The 25,872-nt window shown below is 59.0% G+C and overlaps 3 protein-coding genes across 5 annotated transcripts; all 3 read right to left on the reverse strand.

The window, feature by feature from the left end:
- Positions 1–6,005: 6,005 nt before the first annotated feature.
- On the reverse strand, positions 6,006–11,327 carry CTDSP1 (CTD small phosphatase 1). Of its 2 annotated transcripts, none has more exons than XM_014785292.2 (7): positions 11,014–11,327; positions 9,503–9,651; positions 8,948–9,052; positions 8,778–8,834; positions 8,075–8,167; positions 7,765–7,950; positions 6,006–7,664 (listed from the first exon to the last, which is right to left on the reverse strand). In XM_014785292.2, exons 1-7 carry the CDS (start codon positions 11,078–11,080, stop codon positions 7,536–7,538), a joined length of 786 nt encoding a protein of 261 aa, XP_014640778.1. In that variant the 5' UTR covers positions 11,081–11,327; the 3' UTR covers positions 6,006–7,535. The 2 variants fall into 2 exon arrangements, with proteins under 2 accessions (XP_014640778.1, XP_004427608.1); XM_004427551.3 differs by having other exon boundaries at positions 8,948–9,049; positions 11,014–11,201.
- On the reverse strand, positions 11,327–15,632 carry LOC147912316 (uncharacterized). Its single transcript, XM_087424511.1, has 4 exons — positions 15,599–15,632; positions 14,886–14,962; positions 14,602–14,781; positions 11,327–11,869 (listed from the first exon to the last, which is right to left on the reverse strand). Exons 1-4 carry the CDS (start codon positions 15,630–15,632, stop codon positions 11,327–11,329), a joined length of 834 nt encoding a protein of 277 aa, XP_087280637.1.
- SLC11A1 (solute carrier family 11 member 1) lies at positions 15,389–25,300 on the reverse strand. Of its 2 annotated transcripts, XM_004427550.3 has the most exons (15): positions 25,014–25,300; positions 24,321–24,454; positions 23,361–23,483; positions 22,958–23,077; positions 21,310–21,416; positions 20,844–20,914; positions 20,461–20,528; positions 20,139–20,294; positions 19,195–19,353; positions 17,754–17,843; positions 17,510–17,629; positions 16,933–17,082; positions 16,420–16,493; positions 15,892–16,045; positions 15,389–15,767 (listed from the first exon to the last, which is right to left on the reverse strand). In XM_004427550.3, exons 1-15 carry the CDS (start codon positions 25,018–25,020, stop codon positions 15,663–15,665), a joined length of 1,638 nt encoding a protein of 545 aa, XP_004427607.1. In that variant the 5' UTR covers positions 25,021–25,300; the 3' UTR covers positions 15,389–15,662. The 2 variants fall into 2 exon arrangements, with proteins under 2 accessions (XP_004427607.1, XP_087280965.1); XM_087424839.1 differs by lacking the exon at positions 24,321–24,454.
- Positions 25,301–25,872: the final 572 nt, after the last annotated feature.

Raw genomic sequence — 25,872 nt, forward strand, 5'->3', positions numbered from 1 at the left:
ATAATTTATTTTGGAGTATTTCTTCCAAATCATTCTCCAGTACATATGCTGTGTGTGTGTACTATATATATATAACATCTCTCTCTCTCTCTCTCTATCTACATATATATACTTTTTACTTTTATATGTTATTTTGCAACTTCATTTTAATTGTCTCAAGGCAATCCATTCGATAGCATAGTTTATGTAACTAATAGCTCATTATGGGACTTCCAAATTATATCCAATTATTTGATACTACAGAGAATACTGTGGTAAGTATTCTTATTGCTAAATCTTTGCCATTAGATTGCATCCATTTTTATTTCTTTAGGATAACTCCTAAAAGTGAGATTGCTGGGTCAAAGATGTAAATAGGTGAATTGCCCTCTTGAAAACTCATATTAATTTATAATCCCTCCTGCAGTACAAGAAGAGACTGCCGTTTCTCCACACTCTCCCCGGCGCTGGGCTCCAGATTTTAAGAAAATCTCTGTCACTTTGAATGTCAAAAAGAAAATCATTATCGTGTTGATTAGTATTTCTTTTTTTTTTTTTTTGGTAAGGAAGATCGGCCCTGCGCTAAGATCCATTGCCAATCCTCCTCCTTTCGCTTGAAGAAGATTGTCCCTGAGCTGACATCTGTGCCCAACTTCTTCTATTCTGTATGAGTGACGCCGCCACAGCATGGCTTGAGGAGCAGTGTGTAGGTCCACACCCAGGATCCCAACCCTCGAACCCTGGGCCACTGAAGTGGAGCGCGCAAACCTAACCACTACACCACCGGGCCAGCCCTTGTATTTCTTTGATTACCAGTGAGAGAGACCATTTTAAAATATACCTATTGGCTATGTCTTCTTTTGTGAATTTTTAATTAATTTGTTGGAGTTGTTTATATATTTCAAGTATTACGATTGGTAAGCTGCCTGTCATTTACGGTGTACTTTTCTCCAGTTTGTTGCTTGTTCTTTAATATAGCCTTGGGATTTTGTGGGAGAACATATGTTTTTAAAAATTATTTCCAATTTCTTTATTATGATAAATGTCAAACATATAGAAAAGTATAAATAATGGTACAATAGTATAATAATAAACACCTATGGACTCAAGAATTAACATTTGCCATGTCTGTCTGTCTATATATATTTGGAAGTAAGTTGCAGATGTCATGATACTTCAGCCCAAAATATTTAGCTTATCACACATCTCCTAAGAATGAGGACATTCTCCTTCATCACTGTAATATGATTTTCACACCTGAGAATATTAACAATTATTTCTAATATCATCTATTCAGTCCAAATTTCTCCAACTGTCCCCAGGAGGACTTTAACAGCTGGTTTTATTGATTCTTGGTCAAATCAAGATCATGCATTTCCTTTGACTGTTACGTCTCCTCAGTATTTTTTAAAATCTAGAACAGTCCCCTGAATTTCTTTCTACGATGTTGACTTACCTGAGTCAAGAACAGTTGTCTTGTTGAATGTTCGCATTGGGCTTTGTCTGAGTCTTTCTTTGTGTATTATTTAATTTGTTCCTCTTCCTCCTATATTGCCCACAAACTGAACGTGCCTCTAAAGGCTTTATTAGATTCTGATTAAACAATTTTTTCAAGAATACTTGAAAAAGGCCAGGCTTTCTTTTTTTTTTTTCCCCTAAAGCCCCAAGCGATAGTTGTAAGTCATAGTTGCACATTCTTCTAGTTGCTGTATGTGGGACGTGGCCTCAGCGTGGCCGGAGAAGCAGTGCGTCTGTGCGTGCCCGGGATCTGAACCCGGGCAGCCTGCACCGGCGCGCACGCCCCTAACCGCTAAGCCACGGGGCCAGCCCAGGCCAGGGTTTCTGAAACTGCAATATTGTTAAGAAAGACTTGGGGCTCTATTTAAAATGCAGATTCTAATTCAATAGGTCTGGGCTGGGGCCTGAGACTCTATTACTAACAAGCTCCCAGGTGGTGCCGATGTGCCAGTCCTCGGAGCACACCTTGAGTAGCATGGTCAGAAGTGTTTCTGCGTACTTCACATTGCACGGCATAGGGAGGTATATAATGTCAAGTTGTCCCAGCATGAGTGATGCAAAGTTTGATCCCTTGGTGACTGTAGTGACTGCCAGATATCCCCACCGTAAAGGCACATCTCCCCTTTCACAATTAGAAGTCATCTTGGGGACCGGCCCGTGGCTTAGCGGTTAAGTGCGCGCACTCCGCTATTGGCGGCCCAGGTTCGGATCCCGGGCACGCACTGACGCACCGACGCACCGCTTCTCCGGCCATGCTGAGGCCGCGTCCCACATACAGCAACTAGAAGGATGTGCAACTATGACATACAGCTGTCTACTGGGGCTTTGGGGGAAAAAAAAGGAGGCTAAGCCACAGGGCCGGCCCTGTAACTCCTTTGTAACCTCTGTTTTCCCCATGGTGTCTGTTTTGCTCACTGCTGGACCCTCGCACCTGGAACAGAGCAGGCACGCCATGACCGTTTGAAGGAAAGACGTGGAATTTGTGATTTCTATCTTTGATATTGAAAGCTGGCTGTGTGTTGTTAATTTTTTTTTTTTTTTGTGAGGGAGGTCAGCCCTGAGCTAACATCTGTGCTAATCCTCCTCTTTTTGCTGAGGAAGACTGGCTCTGAGCTAACATCTATTGCCAATCCTCCTTCTTTTTTTTCCTTCCCCAAAGGCCCAGTAGATAGTTGTGTGTCATAGTTACACATCCTTCTAGTTGCTGTATGTGGGATGCGGCCTCAGCATGGCCAGACAAGCGGTGCGTCGGGGCGCGCCCGGGATCCGAACCCAGGCCGCCAGTAGCAGAGCGCGCGCACTTAACTGCTAAGCCACCAGGCCGGCCCTGTGTGTTGTTAATTTTAAACTGATTTTTACTTTAAAAAATTAATAAATGTACTTGGGAAAATAACTCAAAATACAAACAGATGTATAATAAGATGTGTCCCTCCCATCTTAGATGACTCCCACCCAGTCCCCCAGCCCTGCTCCCCATGATTAGCCATGATTCCCGTTTCTTGTGTATCCTACTGGAGTATACAAAAGTATATATGTGTCTATTTGATAGTTCCCCCTAGTGGTAATACACCATCACCATTGTTATGAATCTTGCTTTGTTTCATTTACCGGTCTATCTTCCACCTCATTGCTTTTCATGACCGCATGGTATTCTCTGGTATAGACATAGCAACATCTATTTAACCAGTCCTATCTTGGTGGACACTTAGGTTATTTCAAGTGTTTTGGTATTACAAACAAGGATGCAGTTAATACCCATATACATACAAGGTTATATGTCTATATATTTTATCTACAGTGTAAATTCCTACCAGTGGAATTGCTAGATCAAAGGTGTCTGCATTTTAAAAATATTTTTGGGGGCCGGCCCGGTGGCGCAAGCAGTTAAGTGCGTGCGCTCTGCTTCGGCGGCCCGGGGTTCGCCGGTTCGGATCCCGGGCGCACACCAACGCACCACTTGTCAAGCCATGCTGTGGCGGCGTCCCATATAAAGTAGAGGAAGATGGGCATGGATGTTAGCCCAGGGCCAGTCTTCCTCAGCAAAAAGAGAGGATTGGCAGATGTTAGCTCAGGGCCAATTTTCCTCACACACACACAAAATATATATTTTTTTGATACTGTCAAGTCACTCTCCAAAGAGGTTGCATCAGTTTACACTCCTGCCAGGAGTGTTGTATCAGGTGCTTCTGATACACGCCTTCTGCTGTGTGTGTGTGTGTGTGTGTGTGTGTGTAGCAAGTAAACAGTGAACAGCTGCCCCATACCAGCCTCGATTAGAGATGTTTTCACAAAGCCAGAAGCCAGGTTGCCTTCCTCCCTCCCCTCCACCCCAGCCCCAGAGCCAGCCAGCCACAGCTTCCTGCAGAGTTTATCTCCTATCTCACAGCCATGCCTGCTTCCTTCTCTCTTCTCTCTGCCTCTGCCCCACTCCAGGTCTTCATCCTCCATCTCCGAGTCCACGGCTGTGGTCTCCCCATAGGGTCTCACGTCCCCATCCCCCTGATTTAGTTTCCAATGTGCAGCTGCCAGGTTTGAGCATGTCCCTCTCCTGTTTGTTGTCCCCCAGTGTCCCTCAATGGCACCCACTGCATGCAAGAAAAAGTCTCCTCCCTTGGTTGGCTCTAGATCTGCATTATCTGGCTCCTCCAGCTTTCTGCAGCATCATTTCCCCTTGTGTGCAATTCCAAAATTGTTGTCATTCCCACACTCCCGACTGTGGCCGGCCCCTGGAGCTCTGGCTTCCTTTCCTGCTGAACCTCGTAGCTCAGACCACCTGCACCTGAATCACTCCTCCTTCCCAAACTCCTCTGAGCCTCGCTCCCGCAGGAAGCGTTTCCCAATCCCCCATGGTCACCCCTGAGGGGTCAGGTGTCCCCCTGTGTTCCCCACCTTCCACATAATCTCCCAGGTTTTAGACAGTCTGTCAGGTCTCTTTCTCCACACTCGGGTGTGAGTTCCTTGAGAGCAGACGCACGGCCTAGTCATGGCGTGTCCCCGGGGCCTGGCACGGTGCCTGGCACACAGCGCCCATACATGTGGTTGAGTTGAACTCTGTGGGTGAAGGGTGTGTGGGTAGCGGTGGTGGGGAAAGGCTGACTGTGGTTTCATTCAAAGTTTGGAGCTCTGGTAACTCCCTGGCGTGTCTGGGCCTCTGGGATGCAAATCTGGGGGGACCAGTGTTTGCATGGAGAGCAGGAAATCCAGCAGGACCCCGAGGAGGACGAGGACGGAGGCGGGAAGGGCTGGGAGTCTACCGTGCCGAAGGCTCCCCGGCTCAGCTCAGACTGGGGCTGATGGAGCTGAGCGGGGGTACCCCGGGCTTCTCTTCCCAGAGCGGGGCTTCCCCGGCGGTCCGCTACCAGGGAAAAGTAGGGGGCAGGGTGGAGAGGGGGCAGTATCACACACTGCAGAGCCCCCTCAGAGACTTGGGGGGCAGCTCAGCATCTGGGGCACCAGGAGGCAGGCTTGAGGCTGGATTCACAAGGTACGGGGATGAGAGGGTGGGAGGGACAGGGGAAAGCTGGGGGGACAGGGACCAACCTTTGGAGGGGCAGATCTCCCTTCTCCCCAGTGTAGGTGTGTGGCGGGGAGAGCAAGGCTGCCCAGCCCCGGGAGAGGGGTGAATGATGCTGGCCCTCGTCCTTCCAGCCCCGGGGTGGGGGAGGGGGCAGGGGGTGTGCGCCCGAGGGGCGAGCGGGTTGAGCCCGGGCGTCCGCGAGGACAGAGAGGCCTCTAGCGGCCACCGTGGGAAGCAGGAGGGGGCGGGCGGGGGAGGGGCGGGAGGTCACTTCCTGCCCCGGCCTGGGGCTGCCCAGTTTTGCAAAGGAAGTGCTGCCAGGGCCGGACGGGCGGGGGCAGGAAGTGGGCCGGAGGCTCGTGCAAGGGCGCGGCCAGTAGGTACCGAGAGGCCGCGGTCGGGGGGCGGGTGGTGGCGGTGAACGAGGCCCGGCGCCCGGCCCCACCCAGTCTCCCCAGGGACCCTGAACCCCAGCCCCCAGCCCTTCCCGCGGCTCCTCGGTGGCCCGCGTCGGCCTCGTTTCCAGCTGCTCGGTTTGGAGCTGAACTTGGCTTCCCCATAACTGGGCCCGCTCCCCACCTCCCCCTCTGGGGCCCCACCACCCCTCCCCCTCCGCTCCAGGGCGGAGACCACACCCCTCCGTCTCCAAATACCTTCCAGGGGCCTCCCCTAGGGGGGCCTCCCCTAGGGACGCCTCGCAGCTCTGCTTTAGCGCTAACATTACTGAGTCCTCCGTGTGCGGGCATTCAGTCAATTCTGCAAACAGAGCGTAGCTCCATTTTGCAGATCAGATAACTGAGGCTAAGAAGTAGAATAATTAAATAGTACAGCCCGATGCACTCCGAGTCCTTCGAAGCTGTGGTTAACCTCGCACAGTAGCACTTAGGGCCGCCCCTCCCTCCACAGGGTTTGTCGAAAGGCGGTGTGGCTTCGTGGGACACACAATTGCACCCTCCACTTCAGCGTCCCCCCAATAACCACAGAGGCAGGATAGGGGCGTCTGGCTTTCTCTTTAGTTCTCATCACACTGTGGGGCTCTCAGTCACAGAGAAGGCACTTAAATGGGAAGGCCACCCGCTTCAGGTCAATCTTGTCCTCCCCCCACCCCCAGCTCTCTGGGGGGGGAGGGGCAATGATCTCTCTCCTTGACATCCCCCTTGGACTTGGTGGGTCCCCTTAACCGTTAGGCCCTGGGGAGAGACCCAAGGCCTTGACCTGCAGACTCAGCACTTGGGGGAGGGGTTCCAGATAAAGGAGTCAGAGCTGACAGGCAGAACGTCCTGGGAGCTGCCCCCAGCCAGCAGGGGGCGGGGCAGAGGGCTGCAGGGGGTGAGTTGGCACAGGGGAGGGGACAGCCTGGCTAGGCCTCCTGGAGACCCCCCAAACCCCACAAAAGGGTCCCACCCCTTGCAGATCCCCTAAAGGCACCGGTGAAGTATGGGGTGGGTGGGTGAGGCATGATCAGGTGGTGTAGAGATCCCCACACACACTCAGCTGGTGGGCCTACCACAGTGCTGGGCACAGAGAAGGTGCTCAATGACGTGTTCCGAATGAACAGAGCAAAGAGTGTGTGAGGGACAGGGGACAGGGCCTGGGGCCCCTTGGCCCAGCTTGTTTCATCAGAAAATAGCAGTTTAAAAAATGTAAAAATCCTTTCCCTCCCTCCCCCTAGTTTATGGGCCCAGGAAAGCGGCGAGGGAGGGGTGTCTATCCCGACCCTACCCTCTCCCCTTCCTCTAAAAGTCTATATACACATATACATATTTATATGGCACCACAGAAGTCCTGCCAAGTCCCCACACTTGGTACTGGGGGCGTCAAGGCAGAGGTGAGGGGTCAGGGCTGGGGTGACGTGGGGAGCAGCCCTCAGCTGCTGCTGAGCCCAGAGAAGCTGGAACCCGGGGCCCTGGAGGGCAGAGCCCTGCTCCCTCCCAAATGGTAAGGGTCTTCTCCCCTCCTAGGCAGACTGGTGACGGACATGTCAGTCCCAAAAAAGGAGGTGGGGAGACTGGTTCCTTCCCCAGCAGCCTGGACTGCAGCAACCTGCAGACCGTTCCAGAGCTGACCAGATGGTGGTCCAGGCCGGGGAAAACCCGGCAGGAAAGAGGGCTCTACACAAGGCACTTGGTATCCACTGTTCCCAGGCTGGGGGCTGAAGGCATGGGGCAGCAGGAACCCTGCCCCGCCCCCAAACAGAATCAGAAGGGGCCGAGGGCCCAATTTGGCAGCAGAGAACATGGCAGCACAGAGAGAGCAAGCGAGAAAGGGGGAGCGGCACGTGGGGCCCCAGGGGTCCCCTGAGAGGATGGAGGTTCTAAGGCACTGACACAGGGACCCAGGGGCTCATGGCCCTCGGTGCAGCCTGCTGCCCCCGTTGAGGCCTGCCCAGGCTGGTGGGGGAGACGCCCACTTCCCATGGCGCTGAGGTGGTGGCATGGCCACTGGGTTTTCTTAAGGCAGAGTCCTCGTGTGAGGGGTGTGGGCGCGGGTCAGGGGCAGGTCCTGGCCCCAGAGCGCCTCACTAGCTGCCAGGCCGTGGCTGCCTGAGCACTGAGTACACGTCGTCCACGCGGCTGAGCTGCTCGAAGAAGGGCAGGAGATCATGGAGCTCTGTGTCACTCATGTTGTCAAACCACGAGGCCACTGGTACCTGGGCAGATGGGTAGAGAGTGGTGAGGGGAGCAGGTGACCCAAACGGACTGCGCCCCTTCTTGGGTCTCAGCTCCCATCCCGGTCTGTGGGGCACTCACGGCGTTGTCTGGATGGAAGACGTACGAGGCGGGTGAGTTGTCCAGGATGAGCACACGCCGAAGGTCGCGGCCCAGCCGGCTCAGATCCTTCACGTAGTTCCCCCGGTGGAAGACGCATGACTCTCGAAACAGCCGCGCCCGGAAGGCCCCCCACTTGTCCAGCAGGTCAGCTACGGGGTCTGCGTACTGGGGGGTGGGAGGTGGGTCAGCCAGGGCCGAGGGTGACCCAGGAGTCATTGTCCAGAGGTCCCTCCAGCTGTGTGCTGGAAGCAGGGCTGCCCCGGGAGCCCCTGGGGGTCGGGGGGCTCACCTTGGCTAGGCTGGCGGTAAACAGAACGCACTCGAAGAGCTCGCCCATCCGCTGCAGGAACTCATCGACGTGGGGCCGCTTCAGCACGTAGACCTGGGGGGCAGGCCAGTGAGGGGGCTGCTGGCCACAGGCCGGGTGGGCTGGGGTGGGGTGGCTGAGGGCTGGGAGGGAGCGGGTGGAGGAGGCAGAGAAACACAGGAGGCAGGCTGGTCCCAGGGCCTGTGGGATCCACTTGGCCAGCCACCCCGACTGCTGCCGGGGAAGCCACCCACCCTCCAGAAGGAGATCAAAATGAACCTCTGACTCCTGGCTTCCGGCCCTACCTCAAGGGGAATCAATTCCCAGCCACATGTAGGGGCCTGGAGGCAGCCCCCTCACCCCAAGGCTGCAGGGCACCGGCCCCCGAGCCAAGTAATGGAGAACAGGCTGGACAGCACACAACCTATCCTGAATTACTTGAACTGGGTCCCGGGCAGGGTGGGGCAAGGGGTCGCCGAGGAGGAACCCCACTTCCTGCAGGCCTTGGAGTGGGGCCAAGTCCCTGAGGATCTGTGTGACCTTGGGCAAATCCCACACCCTCTGGGCCTCTGACATTCCACATCTAAAGTCCCAGCTGGGCCTCTCAGGATGGATGGGAGGAGCCTGGGGTCTGGAAGGCTAATGCCAAGCCCCCACCCCCACCCCCCCATCCCTGGCCCCTCACCTGGTGGACCACCCCATCAATCTCCACAGGGATGATGAAGTCGGCATTGTTCACGGGCTGTGGGGGGAGAGGGCAGCTGGAGGTGGGGCGAGGCCTGCAGAGCCCGCCCTCCCAGGTGGGGGCAGGCCCCCTCGGAGACCCGGGGCTGGGGGCTGCTGGGCAGGGCCCACCTTGAAGGAGCTGTGCACCAGGGTCTCGTCTAGGTCGATGACCACGCAGATCTTGTCCGAGTCCTGGGCCTTGGCCTCGGGGAGCAGGTACTGTACTGGGGTCTGCTGTGGGGATGGGCAGGGCTGGCTGGGGCGCCTCTCTCACGCCCCAGGCTTTTCTCCTATGCAGGTCTGCCCTCCCCAACCCTCTACTTGGAGGGCCACAGGGGCGGTGAGGACAGACCCCCATCTTCCCATCTCTGCCCCTGCCAACTCTGGAGCCTGGGACCTGCTGCCTGGTTCTCTGGGCCTCACTTCCCCACCAGGGAAACCAAAGCAGAGAAAAGCTCCCACCGAGGAAGGGGAAATTCAAACTTTCCTGGGCTGGGGGGCCCTCAGCAGTCTTGGGGCGTTCAGGACCAGGTAAGGAGGATCTGGGAGGGAGGATGGAGAACCTGGTAGGGGGGCTCCCCCTCCTCCGTACCTTCCAGGGCTGGCAGGCAGGTCATGATAAGCCCCTATGCGCCCTCCGGGCTGAGCCCAGAGTCCCCGCAGCCCCACCTGGCAACCACGCACCTTGGGGACGGCTCCGTTCTCCTCCACGAGCAGGGGCGCCCCGCCGTGGGCGGGCAGGGCCTCCCCATCATCCCGGCAGACGCAGCAGAAAAGCGAGTGGAAGATGCCCCGGCTCCGGGGCTTGTGAGAAGTCGCTGACTTCTGGTCACCTGAAGCAGAGAGAGCCAAAGTAGGGGTGTGCACACGTGCCCCCTGCGAACCCCTGCTGGGAGCGTCTGCCCATGCCTCCTCCTCGAGGGGGACACATACGGGGGCTCCAGGCCCTCCTGACCGTCTTGGCTCCAGGCCACCCCTCTGCTCCCCACAAGTCGTTCTACTGTGGCCACAAAGGTACCCACGTTAGGGGGTGGCCTGGCTGGAAGGGGGGTCCCGACAGTGCTTTCTCTTTTCCTCACAGCCTCCATAGCTGCTCACGGATCAGCCCCCTGGCGGCGCCTCCTGCCCCCCCACCTTACCTGGGCGGCCCCTGCTCAATCGGGCCCCTGCCAAGGAGGCCCGGGGCTTGGGGCCCTGGGGCCCACTCCCGCCCTCTTTCCATCCTCTCCGCCCCCGTGGGTCCAAAGTCCTCCCTGAAGCTGGGCGCAGAGGCAGGCGGTGGGGACCCGGGGCCAGTGTCGGGCGGCCATCTGCTGGCCCCGCCTCCTCCGCCCCCGCCCCGCCCAGACCTCCAACCTAGAGCCGGGCCTCCGCCGACTGATTGACGGGCCCACCCTCCAGCCGCCCCTCCACCCGGCCCCCTGCCCCCGGGCGGAGCGAGGCCCAGGCCAGAGGTGGGCAGAGCAGGAGGGACTTCCTAGCCTCAGAAATCAATACCGGGACAGGGAGGGGCCTACCCCCAGCCCAGCCACCCAGCCCCGGGGCGCCCGGCCGGGCGGGCCGGGGGCTTCCCGCGTCGGCGCGTGTGCGCACAGGTCCCAGCCCGACGCACGGGTCTCCCCGCGGGGCCGCTGGCCACCCTTAGAAGTGGCTGCGCCTCGCGGTGCCTCTGAGGGGCCCGGCGCCTCCAACGCGTGACGCGGAAGTTTGTAAGGAACGTGGCTGTGTTGGCGGGAGATGCTTCCCACCCTCCCCGGCCCGCTGTCACCTCGGCGCCCCCTCCCGCGACCCGACCAGCCCGTGGCCCAGAAGGGGCGGAGTCTCAGCGGGTGGCCTGAAGGCGCCCTCTCTGACCCCCCCTCCCAGCCCCACTGGCGCCAATGGGGGGGGAGGGGGCGACTCTCGGGCACCGCGCACCGCCAGTCCCGGAGACCCGGAAGGAGTCCGCTCGCTACCCTGCCTCAGTTTCCCCACCTCAAGCAGACCCGAGCGCCCAAGAGGCGCCAGGCCCCGCCCCGCGTCTCGGAGCCTCGCCGAGTTCAAATTCGCACCCCGCTCGCTCTCTGGCTGGAGCTTCGGGCCCCGCCGAGGGGGCGCGCGGAGCTGCAGCGGCGGCTGCCCCGGGGAGGGTCCCGGCCCCCTCCTCGCCCTCCCGCGGCGCCCGGGCTGCGACCCCTTCCGCGCGGCCCCCGTACCTTTGCCCCGTAGCGGGCTGCGCGCCTCCTCCTTGCTGATCTGAGTAATGACTGCCGAGCTGTCCATGGGGCCGGGCGCGCTCCGCTCCGGCCGGACTCCTGCCCGGGCGCCCGGCCTCCCCCCCGGCTCGGGCCGGAATCGGGGCGCGGGGGGGAGGGGAGGGGTGGGAGGGAGGGATCCCCGCGAGCTTCAGAGGGGAGGGGAGCCAGGTTCTTAGGGGGAGGGGGAGGGAGGGGGTGCGGAGGAAACTTTGTTACAACATGGAGTTTCCTCCCCGCGAGGCGGATGCAAACATGGAACCCGGGCGCCGTTTCAAGGCTCCCCCTTAAAAGGGCAACGGCTTCGGCGTGACCCGGACTCGGCCGCGGCTTTCATCACTTCTGGGGCCCGCGCGACTCGGCGGGCGGGGCAGGCGGGCCCGGCCGGGTTCCTGCCGCGCTCCAGGGGGCGTCGCCTCCCTTCCTGCCGCCCGCCCGCGCGGCCGAGCCTCTGCGGCTGCGTGGCAGGACCAGCACCCTGCCCACCGATCCGGAGCGCCGAGGGCCAGGGCCCGCCCCGCCCGCCCCGAGCGCCCACGCCGGGGAGTGCCCGAGGCCGCGGGCTCCGCCTCTGCGCATTCCGAGGGTCGGGGACCGGCCTCCTCTCGGGTTCCTCTTTGGGAAACGGAGATAACGCTCTGTGGTCTGTAAGATGGGTCCTCTCTCCGATGTCGCAGGGGCCACCTCGTGGGGAAGTCGTGAGCAAGCGAAGGCTCTTTGCGACTTCCAAACCGCTGTGCAGATCCACACTATTATGCTCTGCACCGGACTGTGACCGTCGCCACCCACCGCGGTCTCGGGGCCCGATGACTCTGATCTGTAGGGCGTGAAAATTCCAACTCGCTGCCCCGGGGTGCCCCCTGCCGACCTCTCCCAACAGCCCCACCTGGCGCCCTGCGCGTCCGTCCCCCGAGCCACGCCAGCCACCTGGCGTTCCTGCCCGGGGGAGCCAAGCGCCTCGACGCCTTAGGGCCTTCGTAAGCGCTGTTGCCTCTGTCTGGAACACGCTTCCTCCCCCTTCAGGGAGCCAAGTCCCACCGACCTCATAAAATGCCACTGCCTCCAAAACACCTTCCCAGACCCCCTTCTCTACTGCGCACGCCCCCCCGCTCTGTGATTAAGGGGGGGGGGTCTGGCGGGGCCTGCACACAGTGGGTGCGTAATTCCTGCGGGCCCAATGTCCGACCGTGGGGACCACAGGCATCAACCGTGTGGAGCGTTTTAAACCCCCGCTCCACCCGGGTCTGTGCGAACACCCCGGGCCAGCGCGGGGTCCGCGCTTCCACGCCGGTTCTTCCCGAGGGAAACTCGTGCGTTATGCGCCCGGAGTCTGCGGGTGGGTTTCTTTTTTCCCCCGTTTATAAAGTTCCTTCCATTCGTCGTTACTGTTTTGTGTTCACAATTTAAAAAATAAGAATAACGCCAAGCCTTGACAAACACCTCAGCACTTCCTTCCCCCCGGGCCGCGCGCCGGGGCGGGGCGGGCGCGTCCTGTCCCGTCCGCCGGCGAGTGCGAGCCCGGCGCACGTCCTCGGGGTCGGCGGAGGGGAGCGCGGGGGGCGCGCCAGCTTCGTGCCCTGCGATGGGGGCCGCGATCGCCCCCCCAGGCTACACCCCAGGGCCCCCTCCGGCTCTTAGGGCGCCCGCACGGCCGCCATCATCGCATTTCATCCTCTAATCGCCTGCCTGTAGCGAGCGCTGAGTCTGGGTCGCGCTCTGGCTGCGCCCCTTCATTCCCTTTACCCCTCAGAGCGACCCCCTTCTTATCCCATTTTACAGATAAGAAAACTGAGCCCCCAGAGGTGAAACGACTGGACCCAGCTCTCCAGCGAGGGCAGAGGCGGGCTCCCGGCCACCCAGCGGAGCCCCCTCCCCTCCGGTCCGGCCCCGGGGGGGCGGGGCCTCAGCTTTATCTCCGGATGCCCGGCCCGCGCTGACCCCAAAAGGAAATGTGTGGCGTGGGACTGAGTGAGCCCCTGATCCGAGCAGGGCGGTTGGTCTTCCTCCCCCTCCGTGGCTGGAAGCTGGCCGGCTGTCCCCTTGAGGGTCAGAGGAGCTGGGGCGGGGATAGGGCACTGGGCAGGGCAGCGGCACCCTCCCCCTCCCCTCCCCTCCCACCCCCGACACACACGCCCATCGCCCCCTGCAAGCCTTTGCTGGCGCGGACCTCTTCCCCGGGGAGACCTTCCCCCCTCCCAGGCTGCGAGGCACCCCAAGGTGCCCCTTCTGGCAGGGCGGGGTGGTTAGCGTGAGTCAGGTGGCCCCCTGCAGGGCAGGGTCTGGGGGTCTGTGGGGACAGAGGAGCTGGTGGAAGTGGTCTGTAGGGTTGGGGGCTGTTCACCCCCAGCTGCTATCCCTCTCTACCTGGGGTCGCCCCACCCACAGTTTATTTTTATCTGTGTCATGGGTTTGCACCCCAGGAGGAACAGTCCTGGGGGCTGTGAGAAACACCAGGATTCAGCCGGCTTCTGTCTGCCAACTGTGGATAAGTGTCTTCTCCAGCCAGGACCTCAGCTTCCCCGTCCGCCAAATGGGGCTGGTAAAAAAGCCTCACCCAGTGCAGAAAGGCAGGGCGCCCTCGGCAGGTCCTGGGCAGTCAAGGTGCCAGGCCACGCCCAGCCTGAGAGGTTGATGGAGCATCCCCTCCCCCCTCAAGTTAGATCTGAGCTGGGGGGGCTGGGAGAACCAGAGCTACTATGGGGGTGGGGGACAGACCCTTGTGGGGGGTCTCCCTGCTGGGAAAGGACTGACCTTGGCCTGACCTCATCGCTCACCCCTCGCCCAGGCCCAGGAGAGCCCCTTAGCTGGCCCTGGTCCCCTCACCTCCCTGCCTTCCTTGTCCTCAAGTTCTAAGTTCCAGGCTTAACTGTTCATATGACCAGCCTACCCTTCTTCTGGCGTCCCCCATCCTGCTCCACAAGATCTAAGAATGCCCCACAAGGTGGCATGTCTTTACACGTTTGCACACACAGCTCCCCCTCCACCCCTGCCATGCTCCTCCCCCCTGGCATGCCCCCTTCCTATTCTGCTTTCGAAATCCTGTCCAGGAGTTAGCTTCTCTGGCTTCCGCCTCACTCTTTCCAGGTGTCCCCGACACGCACCTGGGTTGTCCCCCTATCACACCATATAGTGATTTGTTGTGTCGTTTACATAGCTGTCTTCCCCCACTGGAGTGTGAGCTCCTTGAGAGCTGACATCTTTAATTCGGGACTTTGCCTCTCTCCCCCACGTCTAGCACAAGACTGGTGCCCACCCACAGGGATGTGCAGGGGGTACAGCTGGGGGCACCTGCAGGAAGCAGAAGGATCTAGGAGATGCCTTTCTCCACTACCCAGCCCCCATCTATCCCCTCCTTTATCTCGTGTGGGCCCTATCTTCTCCAGGGCCAACCCGGAGAAGGGGACTGGGCGGCCGTCTCGCCCAGGTACCCTCTCCCGCCGTTGCTCTGGTGGACCCAGACCTGTCCATCCCGTCCCTCCTTGAGGGCCCCACTCGCAACGTTGCCCTTTTAAGAAAGAGGAAATTCTTCTCATAAACAAGCGCCCCAACCTGAGCGCGGAGCTCGCCCCGCCGGATCCCTGGCAAATCGGGGGTGCTTCCAGGCACAGCGCCCGCTCCAGGCTCAACCCGGGGGAAAGGCTCGGCGGCCCCTACCCGCTGCCGCTCTCCGCAGCTCCGGGGCTGGGGTCCGAGGGACGGGAAGAGGCTGGAGGAGGGACTTGGGGGAGCCTAGAAACAGCCCAGGGAGCGTCTGTAAAGTACAGCCCCTGCACCGGGCGAAGGGGTGCCGGGCGGCTCCCAGCGGTCGAGGGGGTTCCCCGCCCACACAGCACCCCCCCCCCGCCCCCGGCCTGGGCGGATTCCGAGGCCTCAGGGCGCGAGGCCGGAGCGCCCGCCTCCTCCTCTTTGGCTGGGAGGGGTGAGGCCGAGGCGGGGAGTGCCGGCGCTCGGGACCGTCCCTGCCCCTAGGGGGAGCTGGGAGTCAGCGCCCAGGGAGCGCTAACTGCGCGCGTGGGAGTCCCGGCCGCCGGTCCCCTGGGGAGATGACAAATGAATTGGGCCTCGGAGGCACGGACTCTTGGGTTCCTTATGACCCGGCGCCTGAAGGAGGGAGAACCGCGCCTCGATTTTACTGCCTGGAAAATGGGTTGCGGGTGGAACAGAATGGCTGAGGCCACTCCAGCGAGAGTAAGAGCAAACCAGACATTTCCCTGCTTTTCTGGACAAGACGTGAACCAGAATTTATGTAGCATTCGTCAGACAGTGCCAGTTTAGAGCCTGTGTCCCTTCCCCCCCGGGGCAGTCTGTCAGGTCCCTCCTATAGGTGCTCAATAAATACTTTTGGAATGATTTTTATTTTTTAAGTCTCAAGTGCCAGGTACTGTGTTAAAGTGCTGTACGTTCACCGCAGGGTTGGCGTTGTCCCCATTTTACAGACGGGGATACGGAAACCTGGAGGTTAATCACTCATCCAAGACAGAAAACAGTAGGTCCCTATGGAACCCACGTTGGCCCACTCCGTCTTGCTGCCTTCACCCCGCCCCACCCCCACAACCAGCAGGCCAGTCCGCCCCACTCATTCCGCCCCGCAGCCGGGCCCGGGGGGTCGTTCATCCGGAGGGCTCCGGCTTCTCCTCGGGAAGCCCGTATGAGAATTGTCGGTGGGAGCTGTGGGCCAGAAGGGTGGCCCCGTGGGCGATGAGACAGGTCCAGACCTGGGGGAGGGGCGACAGTGAGTGGCGGAGAGGACAAGATCTCCGGGGAAGCCCCAGCGCATCCCCTCCCACGCCCTCCGTCCGCTGCCGCCTGTCCTCGCGGCCCCCGCGGCCCCTACAGTACCAGGTAGGCGGTGAGGCCCAGGTAGACTGCGGCCAGCAGGGCTACAAGGCCGAAGTAGGCGGGGTGGGGGAGGCTGGGCAGGTAGCTGACCACGAAGTAGAGATTGATGGCACAGACCAGCGCCATGATGGAGGAAGTGATGATCTTGCTCAGCCTGGGGACAGGAGGGAGGCTCAGAACGAGCTGCATCTCCTGCTCCTCCTCCTTTCCAGTGCCCACAGCCAGCCCAGAGCTGGGGCGGGGAGCGACCCTTTACCCACTTCTGCCTCCCAGGCCCTCCAGGCTGCACACTGGCAGGATTTGGCAAGAGCAGGGTCTGAAATGAGGGTTTTCAGGCTCCAGAAACAGCGCCCACCCCCGGATTCCAGTCCTGGCTCCCCGACTTGCTAGCTGTGTGACCCTGTTCAAGTTCCTTAACCTCTCTGAGCTTATCTCAGGGATAATGGTAATTCCTACCTCTGGGGGGCTGTGAGGATCAAATGCCATAATTCAAATGCCGTACCAGTGCTTGGGACGGGGAGTACTCACAGGCCATTGGCAAACTCTTGCATGATGGCCGGCATGCTGGTGAACGTGAGGATGGGCAGCACAGCGAAGGGAAGCTGGGGAGAAGCGGGAGGATGGACTGAGGGACCCTGCCCTCGGAAAACAGCGAGGCCGGGGCTCCGGTCATCCTCTGCCTGGCTGTGTGCCCTTGGGCAATCTCCTGACCACTCTGAGCCTCAGTTTCTCCACCTCTCTGCCTTCCAAGATTGCGGGGGGCTCCAAAGCAGGAGCAAGTGTTTGGGGCTCTGGTCCCAGGGTGCCTGAGTTTGAATCCAGCTCTGCCACTGGGCACTTAACTGTGTGCATCAGTTTTCCAATCTGGAAAATGGGGGTAATGATGGTTCCCGCCCCCTGGGGTGGCTGTGGGGATTATGCGAGCCTTGCAGGCAGGTGAGTTTAGAATAGTGCCCGGGAGGGAAGGAGGATGCTCTGTATGGGGCATTGTTGTGGTTCCTGTTCAGCTCCGCAGGGGGCAGGTGATAGGGACCGGCTCACCAGCAGGCTCTGCAGCACGTTGAGCAGGTCGTTGAGGCCTGACAGGTCTCTCACGTCCCTGAAAACGGCCACGAGCACGGTGGGCAGGATGGCGCAGGAGCGAGTGAGGACGACGCGGGCGAAGCGCGACCACCGCAGCTTCAGGAAGCCCTGGGGTGGGGCGGGGGGGCACCTTGGTGGCGGGGTCAGGACTGGGGATTCCAGAGCGGGACCCTCTGTCGTCCCTCAGCCCATCTCACGCCTCGGGGAACCCTCTGCTTTTCCATCTCTGAAATGAGGGCAGCTCTGTCCGTAGGTGGCGGAGAGGGGATGCATGGGGAGAAATGGGGGGGGTCTCCTCCCACAGCTGATTGTGAGGACTAAACAGTTTTGGGGAAAATGCTCCTATTAGTCCTGGGTCTGCACCTCAGGCCAGCTGCGTCACCTCTCTGAATCTCGGTTTTCTCATCTGTAAAGGGGGGCTTATAAGGGCACCCTCTGGGCTGCTTTAAGGATCAGCGAGGCCCTGTCCGAGCCCCCAGTAGTGCGCTTGTTGACTTCGGACCCCTGGGCCTCCCCGGCCCGCCCCAGGCCCCACCTCCATCACAAACTGTCCCGCGTAGGTGCCGGTCATGGTGGAGCTCTGCCCGGCCGCCAGGAGACCCACCGCCCAGATGTAGAGGGCGGCGGGGCCGAAAAGGCAGCCCAGGATCACGCCCTGGAGAGGGGGTGTGGTCAGGCCCGTGGCCCCGCCCCTCCCCGCGGAGGCTCCGCCCCAGGTGGGCGTGGCGCCGAGCCGGGGGGAGCACGCCCTTCCCCGCCCCCTCGTGCCGCGTGCTTACTCCTTGGTAAATGTCCACGGTCACTGTCAGGTTGTTCCTGGGGAAGATCTTGGCGTAGTCGTGGAGACTGCTGTTGTCACAGACGTTGAACTGCGGGCACCGGGGCAGGAGGAGGGAGATGTGAAGCGCACACCCAGTCTCGGAAAATCAGACCACCAGGCCTTGACCAGGGATGGAAAACTGGTGGCCCGCGGGCTGAATCCTGCCAGACGCACTTTGGCTAACAATTTTTTTTTTCTTTAATGTGAATTTGTTGCTAACGTTTACGATGGAGAAGAATTCACATGAGCACCAGGTTTCCTGCTTCTCTTGGATTTGTAAGAGCTGGCATTACCACAGAGAGACGATTGGCTGGCAGTGACACAGGCTGTCCCACAGTCCCCTCCCCTTACACCCGACCCACTTCCCACAGCTCTGTGACCCGCCTGGTCTTGAAGACACGGATCGGCCATCCTTATTTAGACCTCTCTCCTTGTGCCAAGGAGCAGAGTGAGACCCAGGGAGGGGTGTGACTTCCCAAGATCACACATAGCAAGGCAGTGGCAGTGTCCCGGTCCCTGGAGGCCTGGCCAGCCCTCCCCCACACAGTGCCCAGCATTCTGTAAGCGCCCAACACTGGCTAACGGTTGTTAGAGCTTCGGGACAGAGACCCACTCAGAAAGGGAGACAGGCACAGGTCCCAAATCCCAGAGAGCCAGGCAGAAGCTGGCCGCTCCTTCTCTCTGCGAGTCAGCTCAGATGTCCCCTGCTCAAACCCTCCCTCACCACACCCCCAATTATGTTCCATCACCCTCTTATTGCCTTGTTCACACTCTTCCCCTTTGTACTGCTTTGTTGATTTGTTTCCTGTCTGCTCACCACCCTCCAAATTGAAGCCGCAGGAGGGCAGGGTCTTTGTTTCACTGCTATGTCCCCAGGGTCTAGGACTTGCCTGATATATAACAAATGCAGGAAATATTTGCTGGATGAATGATGGTTTATCTGCTAACTATGAAGATTATCAGGAGAGGGGGCCCAGGAAAGAGAATGACCACCCCGCACATTCCCACCTCCAGGCTCACGCTCAGGCCAGACCTCCCCCCAGAACGCCCCATCTGCAGTTTGCCGGGCAAGTCCGGCTCATCCCTCGAGGTTCAGCTGGACAGCTGGGTCCTCCAAGACTCTGCTCCTCCCTCCCAGTCACCTCCCTGGGACGTCTGTGCCTTGCAGCCCCTGATGAGGATCTGACCCTCTAAGCGCCCGCCTGGGAGGGGCTGTGTCTCCCCAGTGGGGTCGGAAGGGGCTCCCAGCCAGAGGCCAGGGTCACAGACTGCCTCCCCTACGGTGCCTGGAGCGCAGGGCAGAGCCTCAAAGGGCTTGGCTGCATGGCCTGGGGTCCCCAGCACAGCCTGTGGGCCATGTGTGGGGGGCGGGCCGTCGGTGTGTGGGGAGCGTGCCTCACCGCGGCCTGGTTGGTTTGCTGGTAGAAGGCCTGCCCAAAGACGGCCATGACAAAGAGGTTGATTAAAAAGGAGACGGACAGCGCGATGGTGGCCTCGATCAGGAAGTACATGTTGGCTTCTCGGATGTCCGCCCGGCGGGCCCGGTCTATCTCTCGAGACTACGGAGGTCAAAGGGGAGGAAAGAGCCAAAGTCCCTCAGGGCCACTCCAACATCCTCCACCCTCACACCTCTACCTGGGGTCCCCCCCAAGCCCCAGTTCCTTCTAAAGCCCCTGACATGGCAGTCTAGGACAGGCCCTTCCTACACCTCTGCCCAGAGGCCTGCTCCACAGTGACCAACTGTGTGAATGAAGGAAGATGGGCCTTTGAGGTCCCTTGTGACCTGGCCCCTGCCCCTCTCTACCTCAGCCCCTCACCTGCTCCCCTTCATTCACCAGGCTCCATCCTCAAACATGCCCAGTTTATTTCTGCCTCAGGGCCTTTGCACTTGCTGCTCCCTCTGTTTAGAATATCTTCTCCCCCATCTTCCTTCACATCCTTCATGTCCCAGAGATCACCTCCTTAGAAAGGCCTTTCCTGACTACCTTTTTGAAAGTAGCTCCTAACTCAGTCATTCTCTATCATATCATACTTCTCTGATTTGTTTTCTTCAGAGCATCTTTCACAATGCATAATTCTTTCCTTTATTTGTGTATTTGCTTGTGGTCTGTCTCCCCCACTAGAATGCGAGCTCGAGGAAGGCAGAGGATTGCCCATCTTTTCATCATTGACCCCCAGCTCCTAGCACGCAGTAGACGCTCTATTGTTATATATTGAATACACAGAGAATGATTTCACTTCCCGCCTAAAATCACGGAGGCAGGAACCACAGGGGCGGGGCTCCAGGCCTGGGGGCGGGGCTCTAAGGGAGTGGGCGTGTCTCCCTTTCCCGCCCTCTGCTCACCTTGACCAGGGCCGAGTGCAGGTAGATGTTGTGAGGCATGATGATGGCGCCGACGATGCCCACGGCCTGCAGCAGCTCGGGCTGGCCGCAGCCGGGGCACGAGGGCAGGAACAGGCCCTGGAGAAGCGCCCCCTGAGCGGGACGTGCCACCACGTACTGTGGGGAGGAGCCTGGTCAGGCCGAGCCCCGCCCCTGCGCCGCCGCTCTCACCCTCCGCCCGGACGCCGGCGGCCGGGGCGTGGCTAAAGGCTGTGGCCCCGCCCATCGGGCTCTGCAGGGGGCCCCGGGGGAGGGGCGGGGGGTGTTGGGTCTGGCTTCGCACCTCGTAGCCGAAGGTCAAGGCCATAATGGTAATAAGGCATCCGAAAAAGGCTTCCAGCTTCCTCAGTCCTGGGGGGAGAGCAAAGGGGCAGCACAAAAATACCCCAGAATTGTAACAGAAGCAATTGCTAATGGCGAGTGTCTTGAGCGCTTTGTTCCAGGCCCCGTGCCAATTGCTTAACATAATACCCCGGAGAATCCTCACCGCAGCCCGATGTCGTCTGTGCTATTATTTCCCCGCATTACGGATGAAGAAACAAGTCTGAGTAATTTGAAACAAGTCTGAGTAACTTGCGCAAGGCCACGGGCCAGAGGGAGGGAGCTGAGGGCCCGTGCCAGCACAGCAGAGCATCTCCGTGTCCCTGCGACGAGGGGCACACCCACCGTAGTTGTCGAGGAAGAGGAAGAAGAAAGTGTCCACGATGGTGATGAGCACGCCACCCCAGAGTGGGATTCTGAAACCAGAGTGGCCTGGGTCAGCCTGGCCTGGTCCGGGGTCCAGATCACCCACACTCAGGGCTGGAGACTGTGGGGGACCCGAGTGGCCCCAGCCAGCTATGGGGGAGGGGAGTGGGAGCGTGCTGGAGGCGGGAAAATGGCACAGAACTGGAGGGGAAGGGCGGAGCTGGGTGTGGGACCCGCACGGCAGGGAGCTTGGGCTGCAGTCCTGAAGCCTGCATGGTGACTGATCTCTGTGGGTCCCTGTTCCCCCATCTGGTAAATTGGGCAACTGCTCTGAGTCAGAGGGGACTGCAGGATGAAATGGACACAGGCAAGTACCAGGTCCCGGGAAGAGGTAATAGCTGTTCCCAGCCCTGCACCGCAGAGCAGGGGCCCCTCGGGGCAGTACCGTCCAGCTGAGAGCAGGCTGAATGCAATCGCCGTGCCGATGACCTCCTGCATGTCCGAGCCCACGATGGCCAGCTCGATGGTCAGCCAGAGAAGGGTGCGGGGCAGCTAGCAGAGGAGGTAACCCTTCATCAAGGCTGGGTCAGGGCCGGCCCGTGGCTTAGCGGTTAAGTGCGCACGCTCCACTACTGGTGGCCCGGGTTGGGAACCCTGGGCGCGCACCGACGCACTGCTTCTCTGGCCATGCTGAGGCCGCGTCCCACATACAGCAACTAGAAGGATGTGCAACTATGACATACAACTATCTACTGGGGCTTTGGGGAAAAAAAGGAGGAGGATTGGCAATTGATGTTAGCTCAGAGGTGGTCTTCCTCAGCAAAAAGAGGAGGATTAGCATGGATGTTAGCTCAGGGCTGATCTTCCTCACACACACACAAAAAAGGCTGGGTCAGTTGTCTGTCTGTGGTCTCAGCCCTACACTCACCTTTCCATACCTGGCCCTATACTGCTGGGCTGGAAGCCTGCAAACTGTGTTTGTAAGACGGCTTGCCAGCTGGCTTCCAGTTAGCTTTCGTGGGAAACACTTGCGGGAGGTTGAAAGGCAGGGAAAATCATTTTCCCCCGCTTCTGGTGGTGTTTCTGGCAGTGGCACCAGGCAACCTGGGCTCCAGCAGCACTGGTGGCCACTTTGGCAGTGGCAGCAATGCTTCCAGAAGCTCGGCAGCAAATGATGGCCCTCGGCCTCCTGCCCAGCGGCTTTCTGATCGCTGGGTAACACCTCCTTCCCTTGCTCCTCCGGCCCTTCCAACACCTTTGCGACTACATCCCTGCATTTTAAATACCTTAGAAATAGCTAGTGGTGTAATTTCTGTTTTCCTGCCTGGACGCTGACAACAGCCATTGTCCCCAGTGTTCACCCCAGCTGATTTTTTGTCTTGGGTAAGTCACTTCCCCAGGTGTCAATTTTCCCTCCTGTAAATAAGCAGGGCACCCAGTCTGTGGGCTATTGGTCTGAGCCTCATTCTGTCACCGGCGAACTGCCTCGAGTAACTCAAAGGAGGTTTCTGAAGTACTTAACTGTTTCTCCAAATTGTTTTTTTGGTTACGTTAAGAGATGCAATCACCAACCGCCCTGAACCGTCCAAACCTCACGGCAAGAAGACGCCTGTGCAGATGGGCCGAGAAGTGCCCAAGAGTTACCTTTGCTTCATTTTAATGTTAAGATCGCCGCCCCAGGAGGAGCCTAGGCCTTATTACCATAACATGCTATGTATGTGGAAGCATGTTTTCAAACTGCGCCTGCAAAGTGAATACCCTCCTCTCCCTTTTGAATATTCATTCCCCATCTGAAAGAAAAGGCCCCTGCTCTCCCATGCTCGGGGAGCCACGGCTTTGGAAATAATTCCCCGTGGTCTCTTATTTGCTGCAAATAAATTCTACTTTGTGTGACAACTACTTCTGGTGAAGGCTCTGATTTCAACTCACCAAGAAGCGAACCCACTTTCGTTTGGTGCCAGTTCTTCTCATCTATCAAATGGGCTTGTGGTGCCCCACTTGAGATGATGTATTTGTTCAACCACGGAAGCTGTAAATGGCTGTTTGGGGTTTGGGGCCTGTGGGTGCTTCCTGTCCCGGCCCACCAAGCTCACCTTAGGGTAGTAGAGATGGCAGACCTCGCCCAAGTCCTTGCCAGTCACCACTCCCAGCCGGGCAGCAAGTCGCTGGCAGAGCAAACCCAACACCGTGGCCCACAGCAGCACCCAGAGCAACTGTGGGAAGGCAGGGAGGGGCCTTCAGCCAGAGGGGCCAGTCTCTGATAACCCCTGGGCTGGTGGTACCTCTAACCAAGGACACTCTTTAGGGAGACAGTGGGGGAGATGGAGCGAGAAGACCACCCCCCATACCCCCCACACTTTTCTTTCCCATTTGAACTTAACACTTGCTCCCAGGAACACCAGTCATGCAGGCCACTCTGGGGATATGTGGCGAGCTGGGGGTCTCCACCCATTTAGTCTGGTCGCCCCGCTCCCCACGATGCCCTGCGTCAATCACTTTGAATCCAGCCACAGCGCCAGCCTGAAGATCCGACTCGATGTTTCCTGGGTCCAGGAAAGCGATGCTCATGAGGAAGCCAGGCCCGGTGAAGGCCCACAGCTTCCGCAGGCTGAACGTGCCCTGCAGGTGGGAGCAGAGTGAGGGGTTCCTGAGGATAGGGGAGGTAGCAGCTGGCCATGGCCGGCTCCCAGGTGCGCCCCAATGAGCTCATCACCCCAGGCTGGCCAGCCGTGCCCTCCATTCCCCATTCTTGGAGCTGCTACCCCTGGGGGGTTAGTGGAGGGTGCAGGATGGGAGGAACTAGCAGAATTTGCTGAGTCACAGTGGGTCCTCTTTCTGTCCTGATTGGCAGCCTGCCTGCACCTGACGGGCCTGCATTGTGCAAGCTCTGACTCAGCAGATCCTCAGAGCCCGAAGGGGGGCTTTCCTGGGGTCAAGACTCCTGGTTTGGCTTCTCCCTCTCCAGCCCCTTCTCAGACCATCAGGCTCTCCTCTCTCTCGAGTCCACTGAGCCTAGAGTCTCCCCACTCCCAATCCAGGGCTTGGGTGGCAGCCTGGACATCTGCTAAAGATTCTGGAAATGCAGGGTGACAGCATCCGAAAAGCCAGCCTGCAGCCCCCGTCACTTCTCCCAATGCCCTCGTCTGGTCCTTTCCTTTAATGCTACAACAGAGCCTCGAGGCTCCACCCTAATTTACCCCACGCCCCTTTTTCCCTTCACAGGAAAGCTAAGATTCATTCAGAAAGCCACTTGATAATTTTCAGACAAATAATGAGCACCCCAGCTAAGCACTGGGGACAGAAGAAGGAAGGGGGCAGTTGCTACTGTCCGTCACCACTGCTCAGAGCTGGAAGGGACTTGCCATGGTCTTCAGGAGATCTCCCTCCCTCAGCCTGTGAGATCCCACACGATCCCGTCAACCCTGAGAGACCCCAGGATGTTTCCAGCATTCCCACCGGCTCTGTGTCCGGGATGGGGATCTTCTCACTCAGGTAGGTCCCCCCGGGAGGCGCTTGCTGTTGCTCTGGGCTGGGTGGGGTGGAGATGGAGCCATAGCTGGGCCTGCTTAGCCTTTGGGGTCCGCTGTCACCTGCAAAGGGCCCCATGAGGCGTGGTGAGTGACCTGCTTCTCTCTGGCGGCCCAGGGCTAAAACCATCTGTCCTCCTCCCCTACCGCCTCCTGGTGAAGTGGAGAAATCAAGGCCCAACCGAACAGGGCCCCTTGACTCCCATCTTGGGTCCATCACCTCCATCCCTCTACCAAACGTTCCAGAAAGTGTATGGGAAGTGGCGCCTTCAGAATTTTCCTTCAGAAGGAAACTCTCCTTCCCAAATCCAGATCTCTCTCCACAAAGGGTGGGGAGAGGGACACTGGGCTCTGAGGAGGGCAAGCTGACGCCCATGCGTGTGCCCTTGGCATCACCCTTGCCTCCTCCAGCAGCCAAGGAAGCTCAGGGGCTCCAAATGCACCGAGATTGGACAGAGGAGATGCTGTGCCCTTACGGATGCAAAGAGCTCAACCTCAGGCTGGTGTCCAGAATTGGGTCAGGTCCGGGACTCCCATGGGGGACCAGGGGCTTCCTTGGCCTCCCTGACTCTCTGTCACCCCACCCTGCATCCAGGCTCTGTCCCTGGAGGGGGCTACTCACCTGTCATGGGGACGGCGGGCTCTGGCACTCTCTGCGTGTGACCGGCGTGCTGGGCAGTTCCTCAGCCCATGCTCCCTGTCTGGGGCTGATGCCTATGAGTGTGCGAACCCACACCCTCTTACCCATCCTCAGCTGAGCTCGCTGTCCTCGCAAACGTGGGCATTGTGAAACACTTTCCAAAGGCAGAAGTGGCCGGCTCGGGTGGAAGTGGCTGGTTGGCCACAGTGGAGACTTTCATTTTCCTCCTGGCGTGAACCCTACAATATCTCTGGCTCTCTTCCAAGGGCCCACATTCTGTGCCTCCTAAGTTAGCTCTGATTTCGAGACGCTTCCTGCCACTTGGGCATGCATGTCCAGGTCACATGACTGCCCTCCCCACCTACACAAACAGTCAGACTCTTCTCCTTTTCAATCTGGAGTCCCATGGCCACTGGTTGGTCTAATTGGAGGCTACCCAGGCCTCAGTTTCCCCTTGAACGCCTCAGAGGAAAAGACCATCTGGGCTTGAATTGAAGATTCAGGCCAAGGAGATCCTCAGAAGAAAGGGGCCCTGGAATCCTGGTCCTGATTCTGCCACTGATTCTCTTGAGATTGTCCCCAGATCATGTCCTCTCTCCGAGCTTGTTTCTTCTGTTAAATGAAGGGCTCAGACTAGCTAAGAGGTCAAAAATTGAGGTGCCCAAGGAGGCCAGGCAGGTAAGATAAACTATGAGACAGGTTGGGAGCAAGAAAAACAGTGCCAGCTCAGTGTTATATGACAAATGATGCTGAGCCTCAGTGTCGGGGGATAATAGGGAGTAGTGGAGACTGTAGCAAAACAGAGGTCATTTACTCTACCTATGCATAAGAGGGCAGTGAC

The sequence above is a fragment of the Ceratotherium simum genome, chromosome 37, assembly GCF_057802395.1.
Source record: "Ceratotherium simum simum isolate JZ-2026a chromosome 37, ASM5780239v1, whole genome shotgun sequence".
Taxonomy (NCBI): Eukaryota; Metazoa; Chordata; class Mammalia; order Perissodactyla; family Rhinocerotidae; genus Ceratotherium; species Ceratotherium simum.

Excerpts from the sequence above, each read along its gene's own strand:
- CTDSP1 (XM_014785292.2), bottom strand. The coding sequence starts at position 11,080 with ATGGACAGCTCGGCAGTCATTACTCAGATCAGCAAGGAGGAGGCGCGC. Across the intron at positions 9,053-9,502 it reads AGAACGGAGCCGTCCCCAAG|CAGACCCCAGTACAGTACCT; the intron begins GTGCGTGGTTGC and ends CCATCCCCACAG. Across the intron at positions 8,835-8,947 it reads TGGTGCACAGCTCCTTCAAG|CCCGTGAACAATGCCGACTT; the intron begins GTGGGCCCTGCC and ends CTCCCCCCACAG.
- LOC147912316 (XM_087424511.1), bottom strand. The coding sequence starts at position 15,632 with ATGAGTGGGGCGGACTGGCCTGCTGGTTGTGGGG. Across the intron at positions 14,782-14,885 it reads AGGCCGGGGGCGGGGGGGGG|GCTCCCCCAAGTCCCTCCTC; the intron begins GTGCTGTGTGGG and ends GGCTGTTTCTAG. Across the intron at positions 11,870-14,601 it reads GGGGCGAGCTCCGCGCTCAG|ATCAGAGTCATCGGGCCCCG; the intron begins GTTGGGGCGCTT and ends CACGCCCTACAG.
- SLC11A1 (XM_004427550.3), bottom strand. Across the intron at positions 17,630-17,753 it reads CCGTGGACATTTACCAAGGA|GGCGTGATCCTGGGCTGCCT; the intron begins GTAAGCACGCGG and ends CCCCCTCTCCAG. Across the intron at positions 16,494-16,932 it reads ACGTGCTGCAGAGCCTGCTG|CTTCCCTTCGCTGTGCTGCC; the intron begins GTGAGCCGGTCC and ends GCTTCTCCCCAG.